The sequence below is a fragment of the Paramisgurnus dabryanus genome, chromosome 17 (assembly GCF_030506205.2).
Source record: "Paramisgurnus dabryanus chromosome 17, PD_genome_1.1, whole genome shotgun sequence".
Classification (NCBI taxonomy): domain Eukaryota; kingdom Metazoa; phylum Chordata; class Actinopteri; order Cypriniformes; family Cobitidae; genus Paramisgurnus; species Paramisgurnus dabryanus.
This window is the reverse complement of record NC_133353.1, coordinates 29,595,298-29,608,940: the sequence shown is the minus strand read 5'-3', so window position 1 is coordinate 29,608,940 and position 13,643 is coordinate 29,595,298. Positions and strand designations below refer to the sequence as shown.

General features: G+C 35.8%; 1 protein-coding gene across 8 annotated transcripts in view; it reads right to left on the bottom strand.

Moving 5' to 3' along the window:
* eml1 (EMAP like 1) overlaps positions 1-13,643 on the bottom strand; it is a 63,658-nt gene that overhangs the window by 46,549 nt on the left and 3,466 nt on the right. For 7 of the 8 annotated variants that reach the window (XM_073812238.1, XM_073812239.1, XM_073812241.1 and 4 more), the window contains exon 1: positions 3,844-4,261. The exons of the other annotated variant lie outside the window; for it this stretch is intronic. In XM_073812238.1, the coding sequence (XP_073668339.1) occupies positions 3,844-3,910 (67 nt within the window). In that variant the 5' untranslated portion in view covers positions 3,911-4,261. Of the gene's footprint in view, positions 1-3,843; positions 4,262-13,643 lie in introns of those variants that run through there. 8 annotated transcript variants of the gene reach the window in all.

Genomic DNA, 13,643 nt, shown 5'->3' with positions numbered 1-13,643 from the left:
TCAGTACAGCATTGCGTTAGCAACCCAAAGGTCATATATACTGATAGTATATGGCTTGAATGCACTGAAGGTTGCTTTGGTAAAGGATCTGCCAAATGCATAAAAGTAAAAATAATACTAAAATTGCATTGGGATTTATAAGAACAGAAGTTGTTGACAGCATTTTCTCTCGTGATTTTCACTTTCGTGTGATTGGTAACGTGAGCAGATCTTTAATCCTAATCCTGTTGCACGTGCAACCATTGGTGGCTCAACTGAGAGTCTATAAGAGGAGATATTTTGCAGCTATGGCCATATGAGACAACAGCAGTCAAAAACACAAGGAAGTCTGGCACAGAGGCTTGGAAGCCAGAACACCAGCCATCTAGTTACTCGCTTGGCAAAACACACGGCCAATATTTAATCTGAGTAAAGAGATGAGGTTATTTTCCCTTTAGTATCCTGCAGGAAATAACCATAATTGTCATGTTTTGGCAGAATGAAAACAATCACATGAAGATTGTCCAACTCTCTACTTTATTCTTACATCATGTCATTCCAAATACATTTGACTTTCTTTCAACTGGGAAATACAAAAGGGAAAAATTCTGAAAACTGTGTTGGCCCCTTTATCATGCTTTTATGATGCTTTTGTGTCCCTTTAGATGCCTGAATGCTACAGTCACCATTCACCTTAACTGTGAGAAAAAGCCACACGTGTACAGTCTTATGAATCTCTCTGTTTGTAGGTAAACAAAAGAAAGTAAGTAGGTGTGACTTAATCATGACAGAATTTATATTTTGGGTGAATTGTCACTTAAAAGGCACAATATGTAATTTTGCCGCTAAATGTCGCTAAACAACAACAGCAACAACGGCATAGCTTGATGACGCTGTGAAAGAAGGTTGAACGATGGGAGTTGTAGTCTTCACTGTCGTAAGCAGTGTTGGGGAAAGTAACTTTTAAAAGTAATGCTTTACAATATTAAATAACTCCCAAAAAAGTAACTATTTGTGTTACTTAGTTACTTTTCATAGAAAGTAATGCTTATGTTACTTTAAGTTACTTTTGCATTACTTTTTCTTGTCTGAGGCTTGATCTCTTTTAGGCCTTGCAGGGGTTTTTTATGACTGAAAAGTTCTGCATTCAGAAATTGCACATTTCATCACAAAAATGTTGAGCTTAAGCCTACCATCTCAGTTTCTGACTTAAACTGTTCCCACACCGTTACTCTAAAAAAGTAATATTATTACGTAATGCACGTATTATGTGCGAATGGCGAATTCCATGTAAGGGGACAAACGGTGTTTGCGGATAAAAACTAGGGCTGGCAAAAGATTAATCGTGATTAATCGAGAAAGTTTGATTTTGATATGAGTGTGTGCTGTGTGTAATTATTTTATATATATAAATACACATGCATGCATGTAAGAAACATTTACAAGTATATTTATTTAGATTTTGATATATTTTATATTATATATAATTTTTAAAGAAATATTCATAAATAATTTTTTTTTCTTAAATTGATACTTGTATGTGTGTATTTATATTTATAGATAATACTTACACACAAAACACACAATTATATTATGTAAACACAAACTTTTATTTTGTATGTGATTAATCGTGATACATTTTTTGACAGCCCTAATGAAAATGGCTCAGGTAATAAAAACAATACAGTTCATTTTGTAAGTTTTTTATACACCACTGATAATAAAGCTGTGTATATTTTATTGCATTTCTGTCAAGAGATCCTTTTAAATGCCCCACATTGCACCTTTAAGAAAACGGTAAGCATGTTTCCATGTCAGACGAGGGGTAACACTATAAACAAAGATTAAATGTAATGTGTTCAGACTTCACAGAATCCCTCATCGCTGTTGTTTGCTGACCCGGTATCCCCACATAAGTTTGGTTGGCTGATCAGAAACGCACAAAGGGTTTCGCTTCATACAAATGACTTCATAGGGCTTCAGATAGGAACTCTGTTGCCAGATGACCTCACCACAGCACTCTCCAGCACACCCTTATTCAATTACCACAATGCTGAACTGGACTGATAAACTGCCTGTAAATACAAGCCAACCATCACAGCATCTCTCCCTCAAATTTTAGTTTGACAGACTTTGAATTTTACAAAATAAGAAAGAGGTTGTCTTTTTCCAGTCCAGATCAGGACGTTTTGAACATGAACAGATGAACGAGCCGCAAGGCAGATCAAAGGGCTTGTACGCACTGTCAAGTCTATCAAAAGCTCAGAGGCTATTGGGAAATGGAAACATGATGAGATGTACAGGTCTCTGTAAGGTCACAACAACCATACTATTGTAATGTAATTTCAAAGTAAACACAAGAAAGCAACCACAGATGATCTCAATATTCACATGGCCATCATGCACATATGTCACATGACATCATAAACATATCACCACAAATATTGGTTTCTAATGCTTAAGGGGAGATTACAGAATGAACAAACTGAGGAGTAAACATGGTTAAGCATATAGTGTTTAAAAAAGAAAAAATTAAGCAAATCAACATAAATCCTACCACTAAAAGATTAAACTATATATATATATATATTTTTTTTTTTTTGACAACAGGACCTACTACACTGTTAAAATATGTATCCTAGATGTCACTGGGACGGTACAGTACCCTTTCAAAAAGTACAGCTTTGCACCTAAAGAGTTGCTATTGGTACCTCAGAGGTGCATATTGGTACCAAAGAATGCATATTATTACCTCAAATGTACACATACGGAATAGGGATGCTAAACAATTAATCGTGATTAATCGTTAGCAGAAGTTTTTGTTTACATCATATATGTGTGTGAACTGTGTATAATAACTTTGTATAAATAAATGTACACACATGCATGTAAATACTTAATATATAAAAAAATTTCTTAAAATTATTCATGAATGTGTTTATATTTATATATATACATTATTATTATACACAGTTTACACACATATGTGATGTAAACAAAAACTTTTATTCTGCTAACGATTAATCGCGATTAATTGTTTAGCATCCCTAATACGGAACCAAATGTGTACATATCTGTACCTACTGGTACATATTAGGACCTTTTAAAAGGGTACTGCCCCACTATTTATACTACAATGTTATCTGGGGTCTTTTCTTGCGAGTGATTAATGTTGTTTGACGCAACCGTGACACACACTTTTGTTCATTCTGTAACTGGGAAAGCCCATCCCAAAACACCCTCCAATCGTCTGCCCTTCTTGTCTTGTTTTATTATCAAGTCTTATTTTTTCCGCAAACTCAAGAGGCACCAGCGTGCACGCACACGACTACAGATTACTATCAGGAAAACACAACAAAAGCGATGCTCTCAAAACAGGACATTTGGAAAAACATCTACAAGAACCATGCAAATCAATAAGCAACATCCTCATTCTTTACATAGCCAGAAATGTTGAGCGTGTCATTATCAGTACAAGGTTATCTTAACAGATGTTATTCAAAATCTAAAATATTTAGTCTCAAAATAACACTAAAACTGTCAAGCTCTATATATTGTGATATATTGCGGTATATCACAATGTATTGTGATCGGTTTTTTTCTTTTTTGAAACATCAACCCATAAAATCGTTCAAACAGCTGCCTGTGACAAAGATAAAGCATTGTTCTTCCGAGCAAACTGATCTGTCACAGCTACACCAAGAACTTTCGGTTTTGTGATGGAAAGTTGATGGACTGAAGAAAGACACAAGAAAGGTCACAGAGATTAAGCGCAGCCCACATTTACACACATACACATACACCTGACAAGGAGAAGGACCTGTGTTAAATATAAACATATGTTTAAAAGCATCATTAGTTTACCATTGCAGAACTGCAGCAGTGATGAGGTGTCATACAGACTGCTGTAGCTAGAAAAGCCGTCCTCCATCCTATTATCCCTCTTTTTTCCTGGTTCACCGATAACTCCCCGTTACTCTTGCTGACTGGCCTCTACAGCCCATTCAACATCCAGTCTTCATCTGGGGTCAGCCTACAAGTGTCAGTCACCATGACAACTCATTCACCCCAAGCTTGAGTCATGCAAACTCACAATCTCTTAGTAAATAGCTGAACAAAATTGCGAGTTTCCAAAAGAGAAAGTGAAAATAGTCAATTTCTTCCTTGTGTCCTCTTTTCCTGTCCTGTTCTCCTGGGTGAGACCTCCAGAACGAAAATAAGCCTGTACTGGGCTTCTCCTCTCAGAGGAAAGCTGCGTGTAAGTGTTGTGTAATGTTGACTGCGCTCCACTGCCTGTGAGTCTTCTGTCCCGGTCTGACAAAGAGAAGCGACCAATCAAAACAAAGGAGGTGGGGCCTCTTAAAACAACTCCTCCCACTCCAGCTGACTGAAAGACTCTGATGCCGTGCTGAAGAAATTCAAGCCAGAAAGATGACTTTGCTGCTTTAAAATAGAAACAAGGTGGTATTTATTGTTGGTAAAGAGCTCATTGAGTATTTTGAGGCGTTTTGTGTTTTGACACAGACACACAGCTGTGCTACGAAAACAAACCGAAGCAAAGAGGATTATGATCATGATGCTTATGGGTAGGACTACAGTAAATCTAAGCTGTCACTTTTCATAAAGCCAGAAAAGACGCTGTGATTCAACATATATTTCAAAGGCTTTCACTATATGAAAACTAAAGATTTCTTAAGCGACAGATAGAGGACAAAATATTAAAAACAGACAATAGTGTTAGAAATAGTCAGCAAAAAAGAAGAAGAATACAGATGAGGTTCCAACACGATAAAGAAGGGTTTTGAGGACTTTCCATGTTTCAGCCAAAAAACATGATCTCATTCGTTCCACGTTTTATGCCATAAAACAAACAAGCTCGCGAGAAGAAGAATTAGAGCCAAGCACTGACTATTCAAACCTTATCAACCCTCAGACAGACAAAACTGTCTGGAATAACATCAAACAGAAAATGGGTTTGGAGAAAAAATGAAAAAATATCCCAGACTGCGGGTTGTCACAAGGGAAAACCTTTTTAATTATTCAGGAGGCAGGAGCACACGGTGGAATATGTGTAAGGACGACAACGTGGCCTATATATTTACAGATCTCAGAACAGTCACATAAAAAGAGAAAGGGGCAGGAAAGCCAGCTTTAAAGATTATTCTCATGACCCAACCCCCTCAGTCGTAATGGTGAGCTGAAAAGAGATGTGTGTTAAATTGGATTTCTGGGGTTTCTGTGTCCAATTTGACCATGGCTTGTATCTCAGAGGGCCAAAAATTAAATGAAAAGAGGTGGAAGATGAGACTGTCTCATTTTTTAGATCTTTCATGTTCATCTCCTGAGGCCAGGATTTCAGTCTGACATCAAAGATCCTCAAATCCAGCATGAACCCCCCAAAATACATATGTGGATGTTTAATTTTCACTTTAATTTTTCATGGATCTGGTGAATCCGAGAACTTCCTGAACTAAATCTTTTGCTATTTTTTATATTAAAAGTAAGGTATAATATCACTAGATTGCATATATGTGTGCCAAAATGACCTGTTTTTTTTTTAAATTTAAATTAAATATTGTTGCATCTTTGTCACACCAGTAATATGCTGCTTATCTGTTTTTACATATAAAATAAAGGCCATTTTAAATATATTGTTCATATTTTATTAATATTTAGTAAATGGACAAAAAAATTAGATTTTTACAAAATCTGAATAAAGCTGAATAAATAGCCTGGTTTGTTGGGATAGGACATTATTTTTTCATTAATTATATAATCGTAAAACTATACCATATTACAAATATTCAAAAATGTTGACAAAACTATATATTGTTGGAAAGCTCTAAGTAGTTTTCATATTTCAAAACCTTTTTGCAGTAATAATAATGTAGTGACAGTAATTTATTAATTTGTGACAAGAGTATGCAATAAATCGTTGACACCTAGTGGCCGTTGTTGGTAAAATCGCTAAAAGTGTGACACAAACATAATTTTTTTGTGATTTTAACTTAAAATTTGGATCAGAACTACTTGAGACGGCTTCATGTTTGCATTATTACTTTTGTAAAATATTTACATTTTTATAATTTTATTTATAAAATTAATATGTTATTGCATTATTCTCATTTATTAAAATAAATGCAAACTGCTATAACAATTTATTTATTTAACTTTTCACCAGTTCTGACACTTCTGTAAAAACCCCAAAAGTATCTTCTTTAAAACAAGACAGAGATTAGGATTCAAGACCAAAAAATGCCAGAGTTATATTCATTTGTAGGTGTATATCTCTCAAACACACAAACACACAAACTCTCAAATGGTATTTGACGCACTTCTTTCACCAAAATTATTGATATTTTTGTTTACATTCCATATTAAGGTTATAATCTTGAAACTAAACTCATTCAAAATAATATGGAGAATGTATGATTTCCCACTCAGATCTGTTGGGACTATACACTTCATAATAATTCAAAAATCATGTTAATGTGTCAGCCATCTGCATGAAAAATTCTAGGACAAAGAGAGAAAAATATTGTGCACTGGTAGAGGTGCTGGGAAAGTGCATTGCCCACCCGGAGAGGGAGAGATAGAGGGTGAGGGAGGGGCGAGAGACCAACTGGGGTAGGGAGAGCAGGGGTAGTTCATCATGGGTGGGTAAGTATGGGGATCCCTCGGGTGGCAGCTGGACAGAGCTACACCCTCCTATTGTTCTCCAATTATATTGACTGCACCTTAATTACACAAACATACAGTCATACATTAGTATATACCCAAAACATTAATGACACACAGACCCACACACACCCACACCACACGCTTGGGTGGGGATCCATTATCACAGCACCTGCACTATAAAATAAAGAAACTATACATTATGTTAGGCTATAGACCACAACCCAAATAATCTGCTATTACAGTAATAGCTATTTCAGCATGTCTATCATCAATATTAATATTCTAGAAGCTATGAGATAACATAAAATAAATGTATAGAGGCAATGTAAAGAGGCAAAGATAACACCACATAAAGTGTCTATGAAAAGAAATAATCCTTTCACTGTTGAGAAAATTAATTTTTGTTTCTTTAAACCATGACATTGCAGTTGACCTGTAAAAACAGGATAAAGCTCTTTGGGGCAGTTTCCCAGACAGGGTTTAGATTAATCCAGGACTAGGCCTTAGTTATATAAGGACTTCTAAGTAGTTACATACCTTACAAAAAACAATACTGATTTGCATATTGGGACAAAACAATGATACTGATCATTTAAAATATGTCAGTGCACACTGTTTTCAATTAAGGCAGTTCAAACATGCATTTTAGTCCGGCACTATACTGCCTCTTTATTATTTATCTTAACCTTGTTGAATACATTATGTACAAAGTAACTGTCTACTGTACTTTTTTATTTGCAAACATGTTCTCGTCTAGGACTATATAGCATCAAAAAAATTGAAGGTCAGGAGGTCAGGAGGTTATGATGATCATCTGAAGTTTAAACAGTGCCAGCACCTTCTTTGCTGTGAAGTCCAAGCGAATATTTATTTATTTCAATTATGAATGTGCATGAATATGTAAGCTTATTTTTACATAACCGCTTAATATAATTGTACAAATTGTGAATAAATAATAATCTTTATTAATCTTTGGGTCCCTCTGTGGGTCCCTCTATGATGCAAGAAGGGGATAACCACCCCTTAATCTGCACAATCCAACTGTAATGTAATTCTCTTTCTTTTTACAAATCTCTCTCTCTCTCTCTCTCTCTCTCTCTCTCTCACCATCAACCCCAGAAAAGGGATTGTCTGTCACTTAGGATTGAAATAGCACTCATGATCCTTTTTGGCTGTGAAAGGTTTTAGTGCAAATCCAGAATTAAGAACAAACCAGACATCAAATTACATAATGCAATAATCATAGTGACATCATTTAAATAACATTATATACTATGGGAAATTTGTCCATCAATGTGCCAGTAGAGGCAAAGAAGGCCAACAAAATAATGTTAAAGGTCAAACAATTTTATTTATAACAGAGTTTCCTGAGGATTTTTAATTATATAACGAATCTGAAAACTTCATGTATGATGCCTTTTCTTTGATGTATGGTTTGTTAGGATAGGGTATTATATTTGGTTGTGATACAGCTATTTTACAATCTAAATATTAAGAAAATTACCTTCAAAGTTGTCCAAATGAAGTCCTTAGCAAGACATATTACTATGATAAACATTTTTTTATATATTTATGGTATAAACTTTACTTTTGGCATGACCAAATAGATGATTTTGACCCAAACAATGTATGGTTGGCTATTGCTACAAATATACCCGTGCATTACAGATTATAGAATGTTATAAATCATATATTTTTTGGTGCAACCTTGGTAACATAACTGGAAACGCCAACTCAAACGAGCATCTGGCAACATAACAAAAAATTATTTGAATCTTGGCATAAAATGTGTCTCCCTTCAGATAAATGTGTCAAACCCTCAAAGAATCATATTTCTGAAGGTTAGATTGTAAAGCATTGTGTTAGCAGCGTTAAGGTCTTGTTCGATTCCCAGGAAACACACATACTGATAAAATGCAAAGCTGTCTGCCAAAGATGTAAATATAGATTCTATTTATGAGGTTTGAAACAGAAAGACAACACAATAGATCTGTTGTTTGGGTTGTTGCTGTATGATACATGCAGCTGTTTATGGATTCATATATTTTCCTCTGTGATTATATATGGATATGTTTCTCTGCTTGCATGGCTTCTCACGTGTCCTGTGAAGCAGCAAGATTAATCATATCTGACTTGGCTGCTGAATACATGGACTTCCTCCCAACCCCCAATTCCCAACATGATGCTCTAGCATTTAGACCTAAACACCTACTCTATAGAACTAAACAGATACATTTTATTTCGACACAATATTTTACTATATCATATAATTCATGATATTCAGATTAAAGTATAGCAAATGTACATTTCAAGTCAATAACTGTGCTTCAATTTGCATATGTTTGTCGAATGAAAAACAATTTCCCTAGGCATTGATGAACAATAAGAGTTCTGTACATGGTAATGACATATCGTGTGCCTCAAACACTATTGTTTTCTTCTCCTTATGTAACCCTTGTGCATGCAAAAGACTGCTGGAAAACAGCCCAATTTCAATATAAAACGACTGTGGCGTCACAGTTGTGATATACACACCAACATTAAATTACACATTAAATTAATTACAATGTTGTTACAATGCTAAAACCAAACAAAGTTGTGACTGCTGAGTTAGCGCTATATGCTAGTTAATGCTATATGCTAGTGTTTAGGCTGAAGTTCTACTATTGACGTTACAATTACATTTTGCAGGTCCATACTGAAAAAAACACAAACTTATTTAGAAACGCTTATTAACAATCTCCAAATAATTGACTATTCCTCAAATTGTGAATTTCAAACATAAGGTTTGTTTACACACAGAGAAAGTGCCCTGAAAAACAGCCAATCAGAGCAGAGCTCAACATTATTATTCATGATGACCTTTATAAAGGTAATAATAGACCATTTTATTCTAAAGACAAATCGTAGGGTTGTAAATAGACATGTAAAAACAGGTAAAAAATTGCACTTAATAAAGCCACATCCCAACTATGTAGATATTGGAGAGCAATTTAACATATCAGGCTCTATCATACTCCCGGCGCAATGCACGACGCAAGTGTCTTTTGCTAGTTTCAACCCGGCGCAATTATCATTTTCACGTTTAGCGCACGTTTAAATAGCAAATGCATTTGCACCCAATTTTCCATCTGAAAATTAGGTGTTTTCGGGCGCATTGTTGGTGCGTTGCTAATTTGAGGCAACTGAAATAGACTACGCCATTGACCAACAAAAACCTGGTCTAAAGGCTAAAGTCATTGGCGGAGTATTGTTTTTGTTATTTAAGGAGTGTGTTAGAAATATGCGCCTATAAACAGGACGACAACGCGCGTTTGCTTATCACGTGGGTGTGCAGCAGTACATTAACGTTTTAATATATGAAAATTCAAAGGATTAAAACGTAAAAGATTATTATTGAGTCTCTTGGACATAAATGAGGATCGATTATGAGACGTTAGAAGGCGTAAGGAGCAGCTTCACCTGTAGCCTGGTAAGTAATTAAATGTTTTGCTTTAAATAAATGCAAATATTGAATATATTTTTAAATGTTTTTTTAAATGCTACCCACGGATTTATTGTATATAATGACTTTGTACCTCTGGATATGATTGGATGAGTGCCGTTTTTTAGTAATGCTCTTCAAAGCACTCACGGCGCTGTCCGAGTGCTGAAATGTCTCTACACGTTTGTAAATTATTTATCTCTTGTTTGTTACAAATAAAGTATTTTTAGAGTACAAACCTTTTCTTGCATATTTGTTTATTATTTTTTGAGATAACACTGATCATGTAGGATCATGTATCCATTCATTTGCAGCATTTAAAAGCCTGCTAATTTTACTTCCATGACTGAAAGAAAACAACTTTTAAAGGTGCCCTTCCTCTGGCGTTTTTATTGTTTTATACTGTTGTCTGAGGTCTACTTATGACGTTTGCATGGTTTTTACATCCAAAAACATCAAAAGCAATAAGTAAAAGGCTATTTTGTACCCTGATTTTGAGGCTGGTTAGAGAAGTGATCCGTTTTAATGGGCGGGCTGCATTGACGACTTGGAAGTAAACGCCCACTGCTATGATTGGATACCAGTTTTTCGTTCAAACTAACTTTCAATTTAATCTCATGTGTAATCAGTTTAATGTTAAGTGAGTGTCTTAAGACACAGTGTCTTTCTTACACACGCATATTTTATCATAAACCCTTTTGACACACACACGCCTGTCTTTTATCGTAAACCCACGCACAAAAACACACACACAAACACAAACGTACACGTGTCTTTTATCGTAAACCCTTTCGTTGTGCGTGTAGCAGCACACACGCACACGCGCACACACACACACACACAAACCCTTTTACATAAACCCTTCGACGCGTGTGTAACGAATGCACAAACACACACATGTGTTTTTTTATCACATTTAATAACTCACACAAACACGAGTGTCTTTTATCATAAACCCTTTCAAAGAGTGTGCAGCATGAATTCGCGTCCCTCGGAAGAGAAAACACCGGCCACCACAGTGACACATAGTACTAAAGTGTTTTACTCCCACAAACACGCGTGTCTTTTATCATAAACCCTTTCAAAGAGTGTGCAGCATGAATTCGCGTCCCTCGGAAGAGAAAACACCGGCCACCACAGTGACACATAGTACTAAAGTGTTTTACTCCCACAAACACGCGTGTCTTTTATCATAAACCCTTTCAAAGAGTGTGCAGCACGAATTCGCGTCCCTCGGAAGAGAAAACACCGGCCACCACAGTGACACATAGTACTAAAGCGTTTTACTCACATAAGCTGCGCCACCATTACGTCCGGATCCAATATTGATAGAGGAGCATTGCTTTTTAATCGCAGTCTCTCTTCAAATCCAGCGTTCTTCTGAACATCCAAACATGTAGCAACTGGTATGATTACCTCGTTTAATAGGAATGATGTCTCTTGACGAAAAATAATGGCCCGAATATGGTACGGTTAACGTTTAGCCATCCTTTCAGTAACTTGTTATGAAAACTAACTCAACTACACGTAATATGTGGGCGCGGTCTCAAGTTGAAGAGCTCATGAATATTAATGACCTCGATCAGTTCCACGTCACACTGATAAGCTTTTTAAACTGACCTGATTTCTACACTTATTTCTTTTCAGTGGCTAGAGCTGACAGAGGAGGTGGAAGTTAATTTTCACATTCACGACACAACACAAACACATATGAACCTAACACATATCAAAAAATACAAGTACAAACGGTTTTATGTGGAAGGGCCTCTTTAAAGGTTTTAATACCAAAAAAATAACAATTCAATGCTTCAACACAAATGAAAACACATTTTTTTAATATCAGTCTAAACTGGTGGTCTTCTTCCTCCACTTAGTTTTTCAGTTTACAAATTACGCTTTCTAAATTGGGATTAGGCATGGCGCCAGGCCCAAAACACACCCATAACCCATTACGAGAATAGGAACAACCCATTTAAGCTGTGTGCTTGGCGCATAAAAAAATTTTCCCGTCGCTAAATTAGCAAAAGTGAAATCGAACACACCCGTTTAGAGCGTGCGCCGTGCGCTTTAGACAATATGCTTAGATCGTTAAAATAGGGCACTTTATTTCAATGCATTATTTGGCACCTTTAATAGATTCTGCCAACAAACGGTAAAGATTAAGCAGATTTGAAGCAAAAGTATTTGATAAAGATACAATACGTGCTGAGAGGATTTGGGTAATTTCATTATTACATTTTTGACGCAGATGCCGTTGAGGCCATTTTTGCCAAATGTATAAATATATAGATTTTGTTTCAATCAATTAACGACAGTCTTTTTATATTTTTATTGTATCTTTTTGAAGTATTTTACAACCATCTATTTAACATTAATAAATTACTAAATTATAAACCTTGATGTTAAGATTGTTGAAGGATTAAAAAGAAAACCTTGATCTAATGACTGGTTCACTGGTCAAACCAATTACAGGTCAGTTTAGATCTCCTGCATTAGCAAAATATCAGGCTCATAAATCACATTGCTCTAATGGGATCCAAATGAGATAAGAAGTGCTTTCCTCCACAGTGTGAACTGCTTTTACTGGGACTGTATGGTATTCTCAGACAATCAGGTTACTCTGGCCGATCAATATAAAATCTTGAGCAACTCAGGAAAAGCTTTGAATTGCATTAGGAATGCAGATGCCCCTCCCTAGAAAAGACCAGATAAATGAAGCCATTACCTTAACATTTTCCTTCTTGCTGTTAAATGTGATAAACAACTATGAAACCTCCTAAAGCAAACCTTAGAATTTATTTTAAAAAAAACTTGCGCAAAGATCAATTTAGTTACATGAAGTTCGCAATATAAACTGTATCAGGGTATGTATCTGCACAAGCATCTCTGATTTGCTCCGTCAAATTCTCCACCTCCAAGCTTATTTCTGTTATTTATTGTACCTTATGATAAATAAACCAGGGTGGGGCAAAACATGTTCTCTTGCCGGCCAAACTAGAAATAAATGAAGGCTGCTGTCTGTTTGTCACGCCTACATGAGTGTCAGCTTCCATAGAGGATTTTATACATCATATAAACAGTGCAGATGTAAGTAACATACTTTATAGCCGCCCCTGTGAAATTGGCTGACCACAGATACCACTGTCATCCACAGAGAAGCATACAATCAATAGGAATCAAATCATTAAGGCACATAAACAGGATGTGCGTCGACTGTGTGTCCATTTCCCACTGTGTTTCCACCTCAGATTTTTTTGATGTTTTTGATATAATCACAAATATATATTTATAAATTAGCTAAATGTCATAAGACAAATATCATTTGTTGTAAATCCTTGATGACCTTTAAGGAGGTGGGAGGGTTTTTCGGGAGACACTCTGTTATTGTAAATGGCGAAACAGTGACACCCTGTGGTAGTAACAGGCATGTGTATCCAAAATTCTCCCCAACATGGGGGGTCACTGTTCCACCATTCAGGTAAAAATTTGCTATTATGGA